The 21,897-nt window shown below is 38.7% G+C and overlaps 1 protein-coding gene across 1 annotated transcript in view; it reads right to left on the minus strand.

Annotated features, from left to right (window-relative positions):
- MMS22L (MMS22 like, DNA repair protein) overlaps positions 1-15,169 on the minus strand; it is a 94,607-nt gene extending 79,438 nt beyond the window's left edge. Inside the window, exons 1-7 of the mRNA XM_074862124.1 lie at positions 14,988-15,169; positions 12,671-12,796; positions 9,473-9,525; positions 6,444-6,531; positions 6,170-6,347; positions 4,998-5,091; positions 2,888-3,018 (exon numbers count right to left, since the gene is read on the minus strand). Coding sequence (XP_074718225.1) covers positions 2,888-3,018; positions 4,998-5,091; positions 6,170-6,347; positions 6,444-6,531; positions 9,473-9,525; positions 12,671-12,796; positions 14,988-15,166 — 849 coding nt within the window. The 5' untranslated portion in view covers positions 15,167-15,169. The remainder of the gene's footprint in view (positions 1-2,887; positions 3,019-4,997; positions 5,092-6,169; positions 6,348-6,443; positions 6,532-9,472; positions 9,526-12,670; positions 12,797-14,987) is intronic.
- Positions 15,170-21,897: the final 6,728 nt, after the last annotated feature.

The following is a 21,897-nucleotide window of genomic DNA, read 5'->3' on the forward strand; positions in this document are numbered from 1 at the left end:
CAAGTTTGAATAATTAACCTATACCCCTCTAAAGCAAGTAGAGGGGAATGGGCACTTAGAGGGACTAATCCATCTAACTCACTGCAGGAAAAAGAACTGTTGCTATCCTTCCCTGACAATATAAAGAACTTAGGGTGACTAGTTTAGCCTACTAACTCCTAGACACCTAGATCTGATGAGATGAATCCTGAATTTTTATATCCTCATACTCTTGCTTATCCATTCATGCACAACTATTCTCAAATCACACTGGTACTTAAAATCATTTCTGCATTTGGAAACCTAATGGTGTAAATTAAAAATTAAATCAAAATATGCAATGGCAGTGATGGCAGTAGCTGTGTGAAAGGGACGTTACAGAAGTGTGAGTGAATAACTAAAATCCACACTCTCACAATCAGAAGAACAAGTATATCACCAATAGTTTCAAATCTGTATAATATTCTATAAGGATACAGACTTTTTATTTATCATCTGCCTTTAGAATAATACATTTACAACTACTGTTCTCATACAGCTCCATATCAGGTTTAAATACTGAACACTTAATTATAAATATTAATTTTTTTAAAATATGACACATAACTTGTTTTTTTCTCTCTTTAAAGAGCCCTGCTTACCTTATGAAATTGCCAGTGTGTACCCTGACAATTGATTTAAGAACATCAAGAGATCAAGACTGAAATATTTAAAATAATTCTATTATTCACATTCCGCATATGCTGTTTAGAGGTTTTCATGTGCCTATGCCTCCTCATGCTTTTAGTTAAAGACCTGCTATGGTCATCTCTCAACAACCTGATTTAATCTTATGTAAATATTATATTGAGAATAAACATCAGTGTGACCATTAAAGTCTGTTGAAAAATTTATTATTTAACTACTAACTCCCCAAAACTGAAGCATCTCAAAATTATGGTTATGATTCATCATTAAAGAGCAAAACAGGTCCCTCAGAAAGGAACAGTTTACTTATTACAGATGCACTATAACACTGGTGGATTTTATGGAAGTATTAGGTACACAGACTCTCACAAAGTGAGATTTTCAGGACTTTTACATGGAATACCAGTTGTTGCAGCAACTAAGTTTCTTCATCTACTTGCACCTACTACTGTGCTTTTCTACAAGACAGCAGGATCTCTTCCGCAGGAGAGGTGCAGTATCTGTCCAGGATAGAGTTTGGCTAGTAGTATCAAAACAAGATACCATACAGATAATGGTTGGACTAAGGATAACCAAGACATTGTTTTCTTTAGAGATAGTCCGGATTTTCTCTTGCAACATCCTGAGTTCAGTATCTTGGTAAGAATGGTTATAACCTCAAATTGTGGTACTGTTGGGACAACAGAGCTCTGGTGCCAGAGATGTGCTGCTGAAAACAGGAAGAAGATATCCAAGGATATGTATTTCTCTGCCAAATGTATCTCTGAGCACAATGGGCTCAGTACATGATCCAAGTCAAGTGTCTTGATACCAGAGCTGCCCAAGAAACAGATCTGAAAATATGAGTCTGGAGGATTAGTTTATGTCCCTCCTTCCAAGGACACCCACAAATGTTAAGAGCTGCAATTTCAAATATTCTCAGCCAAAAGCTTAATGACATGTTTTAGTGATGAGCTGACAATGAGCATCAGTTGTGTTTCCAACAATTTTGAAGGGCCTTATTTACTGGATAATAGCAACGAAGCACCAGCTAGAGAGATGTTATCCAGCTCAAATGCAAGCTCCGCTTCAGAAATGAATCTCAGATAGAACTAGTTCAAGCTGTGGAGCCCAAGCCTAGGGGGAGCTGAAGAAAAAAGCAGAGGCAAACCCATCTTCTCTCTTTGTAATGTGGCTCTATAGAAGTAGGACGAATTGTCACTTTAACATCTGACATTTCAAAGTCTACCAACAAGCACAATGGTCAACAGATACTATTTGAATCTTCCTTTAAAAAAATTACTCTCACCTATTTGCCTTTTCATGGGGGAGGACGTTGCAGTATTATCTGATAATAGATAAAACTAATTTTAAAAGGTAACGGGAGTTCTCTATAGAAAGATAGTTTAAAAGAACAGTTATCAAATGCTAGCACAGCTGCCCCGCCCCCCCCCCCCAAACAGTAATATGAAAGAAGGGGACTCCATTTTTCATGTCTCTGTACCAGGAAAACATAAATTATACAGTGGTCACTACTACTTATTCTCAAAGTTCCGTCCTGCGCTCATGGATCACGCATGCCCATCTAAAGCAGGTTTCACAATGACACAGTCAAGATTACAGAGCTCTTTTGCTAGCTGCTATACGGAGCTATTATGACTTTCTAGCTTTGGAGTGCTCAAAACAAGTGAGAAAAACACTGCAGCTATAGAAGGAGAGAAAAAGAAAAGAGAAGGACAAGTTATCTCTTGACAAACGTAAAAGTGCTGTAACAGAAAGATGAGGTTGTAGAAACAGGAGCTGTGCAACAATAAACTCTAATATGACATTCTCTAACTGTCCAGTTAGCTTACTGCCAGGATTACAGTTATTCTCTTTTTGTTCCTGTTGAGAGAGTTTGAAAAGATCTTTTTCTTCCATCTATAGCTCTAAACCTTTTAGACTGTGCCATGTTTGGCATTAAACCTGGAACACTGAACTTAGGAAATGTGGCACTCACTTCTGCTCTGTACACAGCGCATTTCAATATTACTCTCTCATTCAACTGCCAGATGGTCATGAATAAATATAACACAATTTGAGCTCCTAACAAATAACACTCTTTAAAACATGGAGATATAAATCCATACATAACATTTAAAACTTAGCAGTAAGAAGTCATCTATGCATTGGTGCAGTATCTAATTCATATGGCTCTCAATACAAGCATCTAACTGCCCATCTATATAAAGAAAAAAGTTACCTTTATGTACTTGTTGATGGACAAGCTTATTAAATCAGATATGAGATTTCCACAGTGTGTTTCAAATAAACTGATACTGGTTAAATTCTCTCCAGTTAGATTTCTGAAATGGTTAGCATATACAACTTGTCCTAAAACACAAAAGAAAATGAGACCTATTTAGTCCTGGGTTTGGGTTTAGGAATACCAGACAGACAGGAATTTTTTTTTCTATTCTATATATTTTAGAATTGGTTTGTTGAGCTGCAAGTAATTTTAATTTACAAACTCATTTGGGAAAGTTCATCCATTCTAAGTTCGAGCTAGTCCTTTCGTTATTACACTGAAGTCTGGTATTATTCTGGTTGACAGTAAAATAGTTTGGCACTTTACAGCCTTTTCTTGGCACAGTTTTTGCAGTGGAATAAAGATTTATTTATCTGCAAGTTCCTCTTTGTCACATGCCAGTGCGCATGTTCTGAAATCATGACATGTTTTGCAGATATGCAAGATGATGACAAACAATTCTGGAGAGGTCTAACACTTTCCTTTGGATGTGTTGATGTAAAAAGCTGGCATGATCATATTCCAACTTGAGCATTTGTAGACATTAACACAGATAAAATGGTAAAGTTACAAGGCTGCAAAATCTTATCCCACAAGCTTTTCAACATCCCTTGACATCAGTGGAACAGAAGAAGTTATGTAGAACGAGCCTGTATTTTATTCCTGGAAATGCAGGGTGAAGCCCTGAACCCCCTATCCTGCCACTGGTCTCAGCAGCATGAAGTTTCTACTCAGCACACTTTACAGAATGAGATGAGAACCTAAGAAATTCTATAAGGCACATAAGAATGAAAGACAAGATAATATATGCAGAGATACTACTGTCTTGACTAGTAAATTTCATTGCTAAAAAGCACAAGCTTTCTCTTATGAAAATGGATTACTGCATTATTACTCAGAACTTTATCTAGAAATAAATATAGGATTCTGGACAATAAATTGCCTCCAACAGTTTCCTCATCATTTCTCCAAAAGGCCCCCAAAAAAGAAAACAGGTTACATCACAACAGTTCATAAAAGAAAGTTACAATTATAGAACAAACAGCCAACCCACACATTATCCAGTAACACTGACATGCAGAAACAGTGAAGATGCATTAATCCAAGCAAGGCTGTGTTGTGACAGCACACAGAGCAGGTGAAAGCTTATCCAAGAGTTCAGATTCAGTACCAGTTACCCAGGCTAAACATACAGTGCATTCATCCAAGACCTCAATGTTACTCCAACTGTTGTAATTCCTATAAATTATTAATCTAAGTTCCACATAATAATGGGGGGGGGGGGGGAGTTTTGGTTATAGTGACAATGATTATTGAAGAAAATACATTTTTGTGATTTATTTTGCTAGCATGGACATGAACGATATTCTCACAAAGCAAATAACGTTCTCTTCTGTATTTTAACAATTCTTCAGCAAACTGAACTACTCTGAAGTTCGGTTCTTCAAATGCATTCTATGACCTTTTTTATCTAGCTTCTATAAACAGTTTACTCTTATCAATCTACTTTTTGCCCTTTTAAAGCCTTTCTTTAAAAAAAAAAAAGGTACTGCCTTGCCCTTTTCTTGCTGTACTTTTATAAGCTCCTCTGACTGAGGCTTTCTTCTTTTGTCCAGGATTTTCATGTCACATACGGTTAATAATACAAATTCTCTGTTCTGAGATTCTTTGTTCTGGTCCATCCTTGGACCCTCTTTCTACATGGTTTTCATCAAATTGCTGTTCACTGTTATGCATTCTGGATCTCTGCAAATGCATTTTTATTTGCAATGTCAAAAAGTGTATTATTATTAAGTATTTAGTATGTTGCAAGCATCAGTTAAGAACAAACTTTGTAACCTTGGTCAAGTTTTGACAGAACAAATTCCTGATGTTATTTCATTTAATTTGAGCTACATGAAGATTCACAAAGAACCTGCCTTCACCATATTTGAGTTTACCCCATTAAATATAACTATGTTTAAAAACTACCAAAGGTAGTAAATGATTCTGGACAAATCAAGATAAGAAATCTAGGTGAGTCATATGTACAAGAATAAGTTCAAGAAAAAACCTGCATACTTACTCATCATTTTTTCACCTAGTACATGAAGAACTTCCAACACTACCCAATTAATATCCAAGTGGAGGTGTAGTAAATGCCATGATGGGGGAAACACCTGTGATTAGAAATACACACATTTCTTTATTTTTGACATTTCTTTAGCAAATTCTGGATGCTGTACTAAGCCACACGAACATGGGCATACATTTTGCCTGGAGTGAATATTACGGATCTCTATGATCAAATACACTGTAACATACAGACATGCCATTCAGTTAAAGTAAAAAAGAAAAGCAGAAAACCTTCATGACAATTAATTCTGTCTGTAGAGAATTTTTGTGAAGTCTTTAATCTGATCTAAACTACAATTTAAACACAATGTCTTGATTCAAGATTGACAAATTACAACACCCTTAGTTATCCTTTCCCTTCCAGAAAAGTATTAGGCAGCAAACTGCTGTGTGCTCTTAAAGTAATTCCAAAATTTCAATAGTCTCTTCCTTAAAGTTTACTTGAAATTACCGTTTCTTTCATCAGCTCAGCAGTGGCCCTACTGACAAACTAAATGAACAGAAAGATTCAAAATGCTTCTCAGTGGATCATTCCTCTCCAGATACTAGTTTATACAACCTAAGACTGAAATTCCTTTTTTCTTTCTAAAAGATTTGAAAGCATTAATTATTATAAGTATGCACAAATTTTAACAGTGTATACTTCACAACGGTTTAATGTTGTAGTGCCTGCTTCCATGTCTGCACATTTCTTCTTTATATTCATGACCTTTTCTCCTCTATTGAGTCAGATTTCAGAATGTATTTTTAAAAAAGTGCCCCTCCTACTGGGAAGCTCAGAAATTCTAACCGTTAATAAGGACAAACACCAAGGAATTTTTAAAATATGCTATGGTAATTCAAGTCTACTTCTCTACCTGTAATTGTTATTATCATTTCTATAGTGCAGGAAGAATTCTAAAAGCTATAAAAAATTAAAATATAGAAACAACAACAGAAAATCCAGAGCTCGGTATTTGCATTTGCCAAGCATGGGATGGCACTTAGTTAAGAAAGGGAAAAAAACCCAAAATATAAAGTGTAACTTCAATTTCATCCTGAAGAAAGTTAATTCTTATTCAGACAGAGTTTATCAAGTTGAATATGTACTGTTACACAAAAAAAATAAAAATTATAAGAGACCTTTGCCTGATGTTGAATTGTAAATGCTGCCAGGACACTACTAGGGAGTTCGCAAAGGTGACCAATGTGCATGGTCAAAGCATGAAGCTCTTCCACCAACAGTGATGGTAACTGTGCTTCTAAATCTTCATATGTATGGAGCATTCCATCATTTTCCACTTTAGGGGGTTCCAGGTACCTGAGCACACATACACAGACACACAATCAGAAAACGGATAAGAAGCAGCTACACAAAGCTGAGTACATAAGTCGGTAAATTGTGTGCAAATCTCACCTGAAGATGAAAACTTTCACATAATGCAAAAACTCAATACATTGATGCCTGATGCTCTCTGCTTCAGAGTGCAAGCTTGCAGCTTGACCTGCAGTAGAAGAAATAAGTAGCTGAAAGCAAAGGTGCCCACACTATGATTCATGTAACATGCATTCTCCACAGTAATTAAACCAGACCACTGGAAAGCCACCCTCTTTTCTGAGGACAACTTGGGAGGTGGCTGGTAGCAAACATCCACTTCTAAATGTCATCTTGCCAGAGGGATCCATTCTTTATCTTATCTCAGGTGCATATCTAGATACAGAGGGAAAAGAAGGCAGCCAGTCCCTCAGGAAAGGTGGCAGAGGCAAGCAATCAGTGCTAGAAGAAATTCAGCCCTACTGCCCTGCTCCCTGTCTGCTTCCAAGACACCTTCAGAAAAGACATGTGTGAAACAATTTCTCAGTATCCTTTTCTCTTGGGGGACTTAAGCAGGTGGACTTATTTGGAAACACACTTTATTAACTTCTCTTTCTATGAAGCATCACGTTGCATAGTGCCTTAAGATGTGTAATGCTAAGAGCCGTCCACTCACAATCCAGTAGCATGCCTTTCACCTGCAGCTCTGTATTCTTTCAGCCATTTATTGCAGCTACCCGTCTCCATTCCTTTGCTCCCTGAAGCTGTTGTTCTTGTGGTGTTACCCTCCTTATCTTGCATCTGAAAGCTCAAACACCATCATTACAGCAGGGATTCACTGGAAGCTCATGCCATTGATGTGAGAATCACTCCCTATTTATTCCCACACACCTTGCCTTGTATCTTTCTCTAATATAAGCTGAAATCTGAAACTTAGTGCATAACAAAGCAGATATAGTCATTTAAATACCCAATAACTACTACCCAATAATATATATGCACAAATCCTTAGCAACCAGTCAGCTTGCAACACTTGTAGCTGATTAAGCGCGTGCCAATCGTTGTTAAGAGCATCATAAATGGGAACAGTAAATTAGGAGTTCGAGCAAGCCCCAATGAAAGTATATTGTGCTAGAGGAGATGCATGGCAAAGAGTCTTTGACACCTGCTGCACTGGACTGCATGCCCAGGGAAGGGCACTCCCCTTTGCTCCTCTCCCAGCTGGCCACTGGGGAGTCTTCCCTTTCCTTTTCTTGCTCTCTCCCAGCTTTGTTTCCCCCATCCCCTCCAGGCAACCTTGAAGTTCACACATGCCACTTGTTACAGACCCCACAAATAGTTTTATTTATCTCAACATATTTTGAGCCACAACACTCACTGAATGAAGCAAATCAACAAGTACCACAATATTCCAGTGTACAGCCCACCCCCACCACATAAGAAGCCATAGGATCTGCCACAGTAATGAACTGTAGGCTTAGAGGTTCAAATCACTTGTTCTAAAGGAATTATTTCTAGCTATTACTGCTGCTTTGTAGCAATAACAAATATTTTATCCCAAGTTCTTGTAAGTTCTGTTTAAGCAAAATTTTTAATATTACAGTATTTCACTAGAAAATCTTTTGCATAGTGTCATATATCATTGAGCAATGAAATAAGTGGAACAAAACAGTAGAGTGTTAAGAGCAGACCACGTATTTTCAGAACAACACAGAACATAAGAAAAGATTTTATATGGCTTCTGTATTACACAGTTCTCAGTACCAAGTCTCCAAAGCTCATTAAAACTGACAGGAAATTAAATTAAATGTATAATATTGATATCTGTATAAACATATATGCACAACAAAGATTTACTGAGCTAAAACTCTAAACTGGGGTTTTAAACAGTGTCAACAGCACATTTAGCTAAGCCATCAATAATACCTAACATCACATTGCCTGATCATTTCAAATATTTTAATCCTCATGACACCCCTCTACTAATAGTCTGCTTGTATAAAAGGGGAATTGAGTCACGGGTGGATTGGTGACTTGGTCTAAGTCACAAAGAGTCTGGTGCAAAGCATAAAATTCAACAGTTACTTAATTAACTGACCTGTCAACAAGAACAGGATACAGAGAAGAGAGCAAAGCAGATGCTTAAATTGAAGGGAAAAGAACTACAGAACAGTTTCTTGGTGTCTAGCTACCATACAAATGTTCAAATGCAACTTAAAATAAGGCTATTTCTACTTACATATTAAATGTCAGCAAAATTAGACTTTTCAGATACAATCAACAAAAGCATATGAAAGAAGCTTGATGATAAATTCATACCAGTGACTTAAATGGCAGAACATGACAATACCAAATGAAAATAATAATAATGTGTAAAAATATTCACTCATACTCTTGGAACACTAGCAATTTATCTGTAATGAGAAGATACTACAGACAGTTTATTTCTAAGTAATTACTGAACTTCTCAACTTGCTAAGTGATTCAGCCTTCAAACTTACAACAAGCCCAAGGCTGTAATAATCCTTCAGATACATACTGCTTCTCATGCCTTAGTATTTAATTGAAACAAAGTGTTTTGTGGTGATCCCATTTTATTGATCCTGCTGCAAAGATAAATTAAGTTTGTAAATAACTCTAAACTAAGCAAATATAACTAACTTGTTTAAATGTAAGCCAAGAGAATGCCAAAAAAAGTCCCAACCCACTATCTTTGTAGCTAAAATAGTTATTGGGAGTTTTGATGCAACTTTTCATTTTTAATTAAAGGAGTTAATAGTTTTGCCAAATTCTACCTGAGGGGTGACATCTTAGCTCAAGTCAAATTAATGTGAAATTCACCACTAAGGTTATAAAGTCAGGATTGCCCTGTGCACCTACTATACAGACAGCTCTCGTTCCAAACTGACTCACATTTCCACTCTCTATTTTCACACTACCATACATCACTTGGTTGCCTATATTTGTAACCTTACTGCAGGTTTATGCCAGTGATACGCTGTTTTGCTGCTTGCTCCATGAGCATTTGGGTCAAGAGTCAAAGCACAAGTGTGATCTGTGATAATACACTTCTATAATGAAAAGGTAGTCAGATACCTATCCCAATGTCAAATTAAACGTGTTAAACTTACCAAAATCAGATGAGCTCATTTGTACTAGGTCTTCCAGTCTGTGTATCTGTTGCCTAATTAAAGGAATACAGAGGTTTATCGTATTTATATAGGTAAAAGTTGTTTAACTACATTTTAGTAAGGTCTAAACAGAACAGAGAGAGGTGAGAGGTGTTTCTCGCTTCGTATTTCTGAAAAAGCTTACAGAAATGTAACTTCGGAAAGAGTATTAGCGGAAGACAACAGACACGTCCAACTGTGACAGGATGACAATGGACAGAATTTTTGCTTGTTTTTAAAACATTAAACACAATAACAAATACGAAATTAGCTAAATATCTGGGGAGGAAAAAAACCCACCACACACACAAAAATCCCAAGCGCCATTCCCTGTAAGTGATGTTTCTACAAGTGTAACTCAACTTTATATATGACCACAGAATAAACATGAAAGTTAACCCTCATTGCATACAATCAGTATACACTAATTCACTTGTGAACGAGCACTAGTGAATTCTGCCAGCACCTTTTCCCACTTCCTGCTTAGGGTGGTCTGCTGCTTAACTTGAGCTCAAAAAACAAACAGTAACAAAATAGTAGAGTAAGAGGAGAAAGTGTCTCTAGAAAAGTTAAAACTTAGATCAGTTTTGGAGGGGAGAGAGAACATTTTTAAAGCAGCTGCTAACTGCCACTGCAAACAAAAATTTTAAAAAGCTGTAACATAGGTAAGTACTCAGCCGCATTCTGCAACAACTGTTATTTTCAAGTGGTCTTCAAGTAATAGTATCCAGATACATGGTACTAAATCGAATACATTAAAAGTGCAACTAAGAATTTTGAAATAAAATGCTGCATAAGTTGAGTAAGGAGCTCTCTGCGTGATTTCTTATACAGTGAGATCAGCAGCTACTGAAGGATTCAAAAACAGGATACTTGGAAATGACCCAGATCAAATGTTCTTATGGAAAAAAAAAAAAACCTGGAAACTAAGAAGTGCCCACAAGAATCCAAAAACCCAGGTTGTAACCTGCATATTAAAGAGCAGGAACACATTAAAATTATCTCCCTTAGCTCTTCCTTCCTTGGATAAAATCGTGTCAGCTACCCAAGATTACCTTCAGTCATTTAGGTGGGTTGTGGGGTTTTTTTGTTTTATTTTTAAATCAAAGCTGAATTTCTGCGTAAATTTTTTAAGTATTTAAACCATGTAGAAAAGAAGGAAGCCTAAAGCAGGGGAAGTTTATGAAAGAGGGTTGAGGCTGACAGAGAGAGAGAGTGTCAGAAGGGAGCCACACTGGAAAAAAAAAAAAAACAAAACCAAAACACCATTCTCTAGTGAATTGACAAAACACAGAATACAGTGGGCTGATAAAATAAAAGCACAAACTGGTCATAAGAAGCATAACAAAGATATCAGTTAAATAAGTAATTTTAATTTCAATTTGCATTTGTACCTCAAAGATTGATTCTCATGGTTGTTAATCATTAAATCATTTGATGTGCAAATAAATATTCTGACAGTTAAACTGGTACTTCTGTTTATTATTCAGCCAAAGATATATTGGCTTAATATACCCACTTAAATGGTTACATCTTACTCACTGACTCGTACATCTTCAATTACATAAAAAAAGGGTAAGAATTCTTTTTATCGTGCAATTAAGGTTTTTAACTTCCAGTTCTGCTGTATATTATTGATTACAATATTTTAAAATATTAAACAATATTTAGTATTTACAGACACATTAAAAAAAGACTAGGTTTCTGTAAGCACATATTTAAACATAGATATTATCTGTACTTCATAAACTGAACTATTTACAGCCAACTTGTACTTAACATGTATGACTTCTACAATGGAAAAAGGACTTTTCCCACTTTCAGTTGTCAACTGGTCTATAAATGAAAGTGTTCCATTTTATGACTGAACAAATGAACTGAAAGAGAGAATATCTTTGCAGAGGGACTTGTCACACCAAAAGACAGTTTAGCAACCAACCTCTCATAGCCAAGAGCTGAAATCCATTATTCCTACCAGTTCTGCAGGTTTTAAAACATGTATAGCTTGAATAACTTAAAAACTACAACAAAATATATTATGCCTTATGGTCATCTCTATTACAATTACAGAGCACTTTATACTTAAGAAAAAAATAATTTAATTCAACAGAACAACTACAGTGCTTTCTTACTGCCCACTGATTTTATGTTAATAGTTATTAAACAGATCATACTAAATGCTGAAAGTTAAAAGAAACACTGTATCCCTAAGTTATCATCCCATCTCCTTCATTATCAGTTTTTTAATTTTTTTTTTAATTACAGTGAAGTCAAAGTCTGCATCGAACAAGCAAACCTAAATAATACTGGTTTTAATATACTTTCTGTCATCTATGCCATTGTGTTTCAATAAGCCAGACCCTATTAATAATGTTTCATATCACGCCCTTGGTGATACCCTAAAGGGATGGAAGAATCCACTACAATCAAAGGAATGACGGAATATATCACATATATTTGTGGAATCATACAAAAGCTCCTCTCCCATCTACTCTCTGTATGTGCTGTACATCCTGAGGATTATCAGTAGCAAAGAGGATTATCAGTGATCTGTGTATTTGCATTGACCAGATTAAACATCTACATTGAATTAGTCAAACACTGAGTAACTGTATCTGAAGAGATTGCTGAAGCTATCCTAATCCAAACAATTGAAGAAAGTGCTGCATCCAGCATTTACAGTATTTGATTTTTAACCTCCACTTTTCTTTATGCACAAAAAAAAAGGACTTATAATCTTCAAAAGACAACTTTAATTATATGGGTAGCACAATCTCATTCAAGGAAATCTTATATAGTTTATTCATATATTCTGAAGCTAGAGCCTTCTAAATTAATCACAACACTGTTGTAATAACTATACTTATCAATTTTTATCTGGTGATGGCTAAAATATGCACCACACTGCTTAGAAAGTTATTATTAAGTCACTTAATATTAAAAGTCTGTGACAAAATTTACTTCTTCCTGTAATTCCGCCTGTGTCTTATCTATCACTTACTGGAGTGTTAGGTATATGGCATAATCTTTTTGGATGCACTGCATAGCCCACAGTCTTTTATGATTTTACCATCAAAAACTTTAAAAGTTTGCTACATCCTTAAGGTGGGTATAATTACAGAAGTGGATTCATTATAAAATACACTAATATTATCATACCTAAGTAATCCAAAGAGAAGTTCACAGGATTCAACTAATGCCATTTCAGTAACCCACTGAAAGCCAAACATTTCCACTACATCTTCATCATAGTCATTTGGAGAAGGATCTAGTGTCAGCAAAACCCTGTAAAACAGAGCCAACAATATTCACACATTTCCCAGTAATAAACCTATAGAATACAATACCTACAGCTGGCTTATGTACCACTGATATCAATATATCAGCAACATGTGTACTGTAGATAGAAAGGAGTAGCAGTGCTTTCAAAAGACAGACTGTTATACCTTCTATAGCAATATATAGCACATAAAATATAACAACTCCTAGCTTCAAGAGCATAAAAACATGATATAGTCACAGGGCACAGTATATTTTAGAAACAAATAAAAATTAACAAGCTACCACCTTGAAGCATCTTCATCCTTAAAAAGAGGCTGAGACATAACATACAGACTACCCTTAACAGAAGAGGCTGATCCATTAGACAACATGCTCCACTGTAAGTGTGTGTTTGGAATCTGTCACAATGTACACTACATACCTAATAACTAATGCTAGAACATACATTTGCTCCTTTATATCCATTTAATAATATTTATATATTAACACTGATAAAAGCACATTCATAAAAGCACACTTTTAGGCAGGTGAACTGATGAGAGTCACAAAATGTGACTTCATTATTATAACTTTAATACTAGGCTGTAACTACCCTTTACTCCAGCTAAATAATAAATAGAATCAGAATTACCATTTTACTCAAAGTAGAGAAAATCAGACATCTGTGTCGATTGTTAAAACATCACTAACTGTGCAAATATAAAAATTATTCGTTAATGTGCTTCCAAAAAAACCAAAAAGTCACAGCAAGCTGTATAACAACAACCACCACAAAGGTATCAAAGCAAATTATTTCAGAATTTTCCCAGTGCCTGTCAAAATGCTTCACCGTAGATGAAGCCGAATTCACCAAGAAATATTTCTATTTTTAAAAATTTTAAAAAAAAATGTACTGGGCAAGCACTTGGCTTTCATTATATTACTCACCAATTTCATATTCTTCTTGAACTATGCACTATTAACAATTCAGTTCTCAGAAGCAAAAAGAGCATCTGCTGAATAATCGGCTCAATCTCCCATAACACCTGTAGTTCAGTTGGCAACTGCCTAAACATTGGTGTGTTTTGAAGCCTTTAGCAATTAAATCCAGTTACTCTTGTTCTAGATAATGAAGACAGAGGAGTCCTTCACATAGAGGCTTTTCCAAGAATTTACAATCCAAGTAGACAAGGTGAATAAATGACAGGAGAACAGTATGACTGTAGTGATCTGGGAAACCTGCTTACATACAAGCTCCTGAGTGAGTTTTCACATGAAATCGTTTCTGTTATGAAATCCTTCTTTGACAGCTTGGAAGCCACTACTGATATGTTCATGTAGATATAGGATCTCTTAATCCTCTACTTAAGCAATTTGAATGAATGTGCTGTGACCCAATAACAACAACAGAAAAAGATAAATAAGGGAATGGGGGAGGTGCAGCAGAACCCCCTTTAAGGCTTTACAGAAAAGGCTGTGGAAATGAAGGTTAAAATATCCCAAAGTAACAACAAAATATGAGGCTTGGCAGGAGGACAGACTTAAAGATTATGCTTTTGTCGCAAAGACAACCTCTGCAGGTTCAGTAAATGGCACATAAAACTAAGCTGGATCACAGACAGTGAGGAAGATACTAACTAAACCAAAATAACATTTTAGAATCTCACAGAAAATACTTACGTGTTATATGTGTGACTTCTGAACCTTAAATCCAGAATGCATGCAAAAGCAGAGCTTTGAGAAAGATGGTCTTAAAGCTACAAAGCACAGTCCCAGTGATGTGGGGAAGCTAGGCAGAACAGGTTTGTTTCTATCAAGTGTAAAAGAGAGAAAGGGCCAGCACTGAATAGAGCATATGACTGGAAGAAGCAGTGCTGCAGCCTCCTCAGAAATTTAAGGGGTCTTGGATGCTGTTGACCAACAGGCCAGTTTTGAAGCATCCTAACAGACCTGTAACAGGTCCTTTACAGTATCTGAAAGTAAGTTCACAAAGCTCGGAACTGGACCTAGAACATGGTTCAAAGCAGTGCATCAACACAATTGCCCTTTCCAATTTGGTATACCACCAAGTTGATCTCAGGATCATAAGGGCTGAAGAACAAACTGCCCTTGGCTTCCAGGTTTGGAAACCCTGTCAGCATTTAGAGGCACCAAACACCAGTGGAAAGAACATCTTAGAAGTATATTATATTTGTGACTCAAAAAACCCCCATACCTCTTCAGAGACCCACTTGCTAAATAAGACTCTGCAGAGAAACTTCTCCCTCCATTTTGTTTGTCAAAAGCACAGGAAAAACAAGGTGGCTTTGAGTTCTCATTCTCCACTTCCATTGCCATCTCCAAGCTTTCAGTGAGAAAGGGGGGTGGGGAAGAAGCCGCAAAGTCATCGTCCATTGTTTCCACCTGATCCAGAAAATAAATAGATAAAAAAGCCAATGTTTCTTCAAATAAATTTCTTTGTTACAACTCCCCATAATCCTTCAGTTCACGTGAGAACACAGCTCTGACTTACTGTAACATCAAACTAACAAACAGAGAGATACCACCAAAAAAGGCAATCATGGTCTCATGCCCTGTCGTTTTGTACAACTTCATCTTCCTCCATCACAACCTGTTAAAGGAGTCACATCAGTGACTACAAAAAATAGGTTCACTTCCTTCTGGTTTAGCTTTCTAAATTGTCTAGTCATGAGGTTAGAGTAGCACTAGGGTAAAATAAGAGGTAGGAATGCATTACAAGGCACGAGTGAGCTACTTTCAGCAAACACTTCAATTTGCAACCAGAGTAGCTATGCTACAAAAATACATCATGCATTACAGGCTTCTAGTTGTCCACGACTTTAAGGCAACATTACAGCTCAAGTTCCTTCTAAGAAGCAGTAAATACACCCCAACTGATAGCTACGGAACCCTGAAATGCTAAAGTTTTAAAGCTCAGAAAATGACTGTATGGCTGATTCTGACATAGCTGAAGTTGGAAGTTTCTAGTAAAAAAGTCTGACTTCCCAGAAATCTGAAAAAAGAGAAACAAAAGCAAAGAAGAAGGAAGATCATGTCCAAAAGTTCACTGTATACTTAACATTAGTGAATTAATATTTTATACAACATACTGAAAGAGTAGAACTAGGCAACAGGTGCCACAGAGCTCTACAGTAATATGCAAACAATATAATTAAAACTAATTAAGTTTTCAATTTCATTGCTGGCAGTCTTTGATGCTGTTCTTGCAAAAACCAGGCTACACCGTCGCTAGAGGTTGGTAATACAGAGGCTTGACTGAGAAATGAGCTCAAGGAGAAAAGTTTCTGTCCTACATTCCATTCATTTACATTCCCGCGGTCCAGTCGGCTGTGCAGAAGCGGTGCAACTCTCCGGTGAAAGAATTACTTCAGTGTTTCAGTTTACAGCAGGAGACTATGTACAGGTGTGTTAGCACAGCAGAATTAAGTAGCTAAAGGGAATGCCTAAATCGGAGGAGTTTCTAAGGAAAGTCTGTTCAACTTAGGGTATCAAAATCGCCCCACACGATAGAAAACACTAGGAAAAAAGTACAAGGGCAGCTCTTCATCGTCGCGACTCACGTCAGTTCCGTACTTGTTCTACCCCATCCCTGATCCAACGGAACCAACTACTGACTTCAAGCACCGCCATCTCCTCGGCCAGCCACGCTGGAGAACTTCCCAGACGGCTACAGTCCGCGGGCAGGAGCTGCAAACCGGCGACAGAGGCGCCGGGAAGCGGCCACCGTGCAGCGCACCCCCACCCCTAACACCTGCGGCCCAGCGCCACTCCCCGCAGGCGCCCCCACGCCGGGCTAGGTCTAGGCCAGGCCGGGGGAACGCGCCGACACCCCTATAGACCGCGGCAGAGTAGCCCGGGGAGGGGAGGGGAGGGGAGGGGAGGGGGACGGATACCTGCGCGCTGCCAGAGGCGCCGCTCCTCTTCCGCGCCCGGACACTTTTCCGTACGTCCCGCGCGCCACGGCCGGCCCCGCACTGCGCAGACGCCGCAGCGCCGATTGGCCGCCGCCGCCGCCCGCCCCGCCTCGCCCCGCCTCGCCCCGCCTCCCCCCGCCGGCCGGGGCGGCGGCGCCCGCCCGCCCCCTTCCTCTCGCTCGCTCTCTCCCTCCAACGCCGCCACCCGCCCCGCTCCGCTCCGCCCCGCTCCTCCCCTCCCCCATCCCCCGCCCGCCCGCCTCAGGGCGAAGCGCCGCGCGCGCCCCCAACCGCCGCCCGTGAGGCGGCTTCCCGCGGCGATCGGTCGGTCGGTTGGTCGGTCGGTCTCGCCGCTGTGGGGCGGCTGCCGGCCCCCTCCTGCCAGTGCGTGTCCCCGCCGGGCCTTTGCCCGCCGCCTGCAGGGCCTCTCCAGGCAGGCGCGATCCCCAGCGCGGCCCGCCCGCCCTCAGGCTCCGCCGCGCTCGCCCCGGCGTGAACTCCTGCCTCCTTCCCTCCTGCCCGCCCCCGGCCTCAGTCCCTTGCTCCCCGACCCCCTTCCGCCTCTCACCTATGCTGTGGCCACGCTTCCCAGCCGCTGTGAGTTCCCAACGTGCTTCTTACTTGCCCGCTTCTGGAAATTCAGGTGGGATTTCCTGGCAGCCGCTTGTTCCCGCCCCCAGCCCCTTGCACTCTGGCAGCTCCACTCAGTGCCCCCAAGCCCCCCACTTTCACTGCTTTGCTAGGCGTCCCTTGCCTGGGGAGCCACCAGAAGTGGTTTCTGGTCACCTCTCACCTGAACGCCACCATCTTGCCACTGCTAATAAGTGCCCCAGACCAGACTGCTGCTTCCTAATCTTCTTGTACTTCGACGGTCTACTTCCTACCTTTGGTTTCCTTCTCGCCTGAACCTCATTTTCCTTCTCTTCTGCATCCTCAGTTCACTCAACCCTGTGCTTCCTCACAGCCATGGGCAAGAGGTCCTGGTCTTTTCGGATGCCTTAGAGACCCTGATCCAACCTTCCCAAGTCTGTCAGGTACTGCTCCTGTGTCGAGACACAAGCAGTTCTCATCAAGCATGGCAAGTGGTGTTCAGTACATTTGAAATTCAAGCTGGGTGTCACTATTTTCATTTCCTGAAGCGCCTTCATTGGGTATGGCAGTCACCACAGAATAGGGACCAGGGAGAAAGTCCTAAAACCTGTGCTTGGCATAATATAGTTTAAAATGCATACTCTGCACCTAGCGGCTTCTGGGTCTTTTTAAAAATTATGGTATTATTTTGGATTGCCTTGGTTTGATTTCATTTCAGAACGAATGCTCTTCCAGGTTTGCCTGAGTTTTGGGTGTAAATTAGCAGCAGTGCATGAAACTTTTGTTTCTAACAAGAAAGTTGCTATAAAAACTTTTGCTCTTGCTGCTACAGCTTTCTGTGAAAGCTCTCCTGTGATTAAAAATGCTTCGTTCGCTCCTGTGACTGTAAGAATCCTTCACTTCCTTCTTTAAATTCACGTCTAATTAAAAAAACAGTACATCATGGTTAAATAAAACTGTACCCAGGATAACCCTGATTTCCATATGCAGATTTATCTGCACTGACAGCCCCCTCTCCCTCTCTTAGTCTGTTTCCTCTCTCCCTCCCTCTCTCTCCCTCTTTCCCTTCCCCTCTTTCTCTTCCTCTCTGTCTTTTTGTCTCTCTTTATGTCTATTGTACATTATGCCTGAATAATTTTCAGCTTTTTTTTTTTTTTTTTCCCTCCCCTCTTGCACGCACATGCTAAAATAACGAGACAAAGATGCAAGGTGTTGCTGCAGTCCCTGTCTCTAGGACAAAACCAAGAAAGCTCGTGATTGCAATGCTACCTTTCCTTTTTTTTTTCTTTTTTTTTTTTTTTTCCCCACCCATGCTCGGTGATTAAACTTCCCCAGGATAGGGAAGAAAACGAAGCTGGGGATGAAATAGGGTTGAAGAAAAATCCCACTGCTGCAGCTGCAGCCAGTGGTGTCTGCTGCCAGATGTGCTAAGGTTCCTGGGGTCCTTGACACTAAAAGGCAGTATTAAAATATTTGGAGACAAAAGCTGCATCCTCAGTGATCATTTTCTTTATTTAACATGGCAGCAGGCACCGTGTGGGGGAAAATCAACACACTGGATGTTGAATTGGACTTTTCTCCTTTCTAGGATGAAGGATGTTATCTATCCCGTGCCAAGAGGGAACTGAGGTAAGAGAGCTGATCCAGCTCCTGCTTTTTCATAGTATATTTCCTAAGCATCTTTTCTGAAACAACCTATGTACATGTATATTTATATATTTCTATGTTTGTATATTTGTGTATTCGGTTTCAAGTCAGTAAGTGGTAATGTGGGGTTTTTTTCCTGCCTTCACATCAACGCAGAGAAAGTTAATTCACAATATATATTCAGAGCTTGTTCGTAAGGGTCATTCTGTGGGGTTTTTTTTGAATACGTTTTTGTTTCCAGAGAAGACTTCAGCAGTGACATCATGGTCGACTGCTGATATTAAAACCGATTTTCAAAGTCTTAAAAAAAAAAAAAAGCCAGTAACTTTGTGATAAGAAATTGTGCTGGAGATTCATATGCTCTATTTTTCGGTTACACTCTAAATATTGGAAGTCTTATTAAAGCGATAGTGAGATTTTTTTTATTATTATTATTTCTAGCACAGAAGCGATGAATGCTGCATAATTAAGTACAGTATTTAATTTGGCTGTTGTGAAGCAAAAGAATAAGGTAATAATTTTTATTGTACTAATCAGACTCAAGATGTTCTCTGTGTTAATTGGGTTAAAAAAATTGCAGTACTTATTAGAAATTCTAATTTCACAATGCAGCACTGACAATAAGCTCAGCCAGTGAATTATTCACATCTTTAATTTGCTCTCTTAATGACAGTGTTCTGTAATCAGAGTGCAGAGACTGCTTCCTATGCATTATGTATGATGTTCAGGACTTAAATGCAGGACATTATGAAGCCTCTCAGTGGCTCAGTAATTAGTTTTCCACAAGACAGGGCTTAGATATTCACAGATAAAAGTCTACAGTTGAGATAATGTTGAGGTGGTGACTCATGCTAACAAAAGCAGGGAAGTTCAAATTTAATGCTGAAACTGCTCTCCATTCTCCCTCATTGTGCGTAGGTGCAGGGGGAGGGGAAGAAAGTCTTCAAAACTAGCCCGCCATGGTGAGTACGCTGCGGACAGCCCAAGGGGGCAAAGGGGGGGTTCATTTCAGTTTGGAACCGCGTTTTTGACGACTTTGCTGATTGGAGGGTGGAGGTGGAGTTGCCTGTTGTGCCTCTTTTTAAAGGTTGTGAAAAAGGCAATAATGGTCACAGCATCCAAGAGCAATCACCTATAGGAGATATTAAATGCATTTTAAAAGATTTTATCTGAAACACAGGCATTTGTAACACTGTCAAATTACGGTGTTTTAAATGGGATCTACTTCGTTGTGTGTAGAAACTTTGGGAACACCTGATGCTTGCTATATTGCTGTATCTATTTCAGCTGTCATGGTCTTTACTGTATACACATTTTAGAAAACATGTTATTTTTCTAACAGCTTAGTTCTCACCATCCAAAAGGTGACTCATAGTGCAGGTTTGTTCTTTTCTTCTTGGATCATTTACCTAGTGTTACATCAAGTGATTTAATTGTAGGGAATGTGCATGGTTATGTAACTTTCCTTCTTCTATATGCTGCTTAGTATAGAATATTGAAATTAAGTTGGAAAATGTTACTTTTTCCATACTTAGTCGCTAGTCAGACTGGCAGCTGTATCTTTGTCCTGTGTTCTCACATTAGAACAATCATAAATTTCTACTGGAAACAAAATATCTGACTAGAGAAGATTATTTACTTATTTTGTGTTAACTCTCCAAAGACTACTCTGACATAAATATAGTCTTGTGCACTGTTTACAGGATTGTGATTCTAATTATTAAAGATGATATACCAAGAAAAGTTTTAGGCTTAAGTTTAAAAAAACCCCACTAAAGTTCCCAACTTAATAATCAAGTACAGATATGGGATTAAGAATTTTGAGTACATCTAGATTTTTGAAGCAAAATATTTTAAAGCTAATCCCTTTAAAAAAAAAGTTCACCAAAGACTACATCTGGAATTTGGTGTTATTAGCAGCTGTTGCTAGTGTTGTCTGGCCTTAAGGCCGTCGGGCAATTTACAGTCATTTCTCTTAGCAGACGAAGTGCCATATACTGTGACCAGATTAGACATTATGTTTATGTATAGTCCAGTCCTGAAAGTAATTATTGTTAAACTATTGAATAAAGAAGATGCAGATTAGATCAATGTAGATAGATGATCCATAGCTAGAAGATTCTATCAGAATCCAAGTGATTGTCTACATGAAGAAATTGATTGAGTCTTGCAGAATATGACTTTCATTCCAAGTCAAGATTCCACATCAAGCGGTACTGTAACATGGTATCACTGTCACTACATAGCTATATTTCTTTGGTCAAAGTAGGCATCCTGCCCACCCCCTCACTCTTCCTTGAAAGCCAGGATCAGTAAAATCTGCCTTTTTAAATGCACACTTACCTGTAAAGATCTGTTATGATTACTTACTCAAGTTATCCCAGCATTTCACTAGTTTTCCCATTAGAAAGTTTTTCCTGCTTTCTGATCTTAAACTTGCTGAAAGTAAATTACTTGAACCACTTTTTGCACAGTGGTTACAGGGAATTTATTTTCCTCTTTGCAGCAGACTTTTATGTATTTGAGATTTAGTCATGTTTTCACTGTGTTCTTCTCTTATGGTACAGTACTTGTGACTGACCTGATTAGTGCTGTCTGGGTGTGAGCCATCATATTGAAAAGAATGTCTGAAGTGTTCAGTCCTCAGATGACTGTAGAAGCACTATTGGAGAGTCAAAATTTTAGCCTGTGCTCCTGTTGTAAAGCATCTTGGGTGGCCAGAATAAATTAAAACCTGAATTTTTCCTCATAAACCCAGCCAGATTGGACAATCCAAGTTTGAGGCACTACAACAGTCAGATAAGAAATCTTTTTTATGAAAGTGGCAAAGGTGTTAGTGGCAACCAGAAATTAAGGTCCAGGGTTAACTGTGCAGCAAAGTTGAACAGTATATTTTAAATTTAAAAAATAAAGATTAGAAAGTTAGCCCATTCTAACTAGCCTAGCAGACTG

The sequence above is a fragment of the Strix uralensis genome, chromosome 3, assembly GCF_047716275.1.
Source record: "Strix uralensis isolate ZFMK-TIS-50842 chromosome 3, bStrUra1, whole genome shotgun sequence".
Taxonomy (NCBI): domain Eukaryota; kingdom Metazoa; phylum Chordata; class Aves; order Strigiformes; family Strigidae; genus Strix; species Strix uralensis.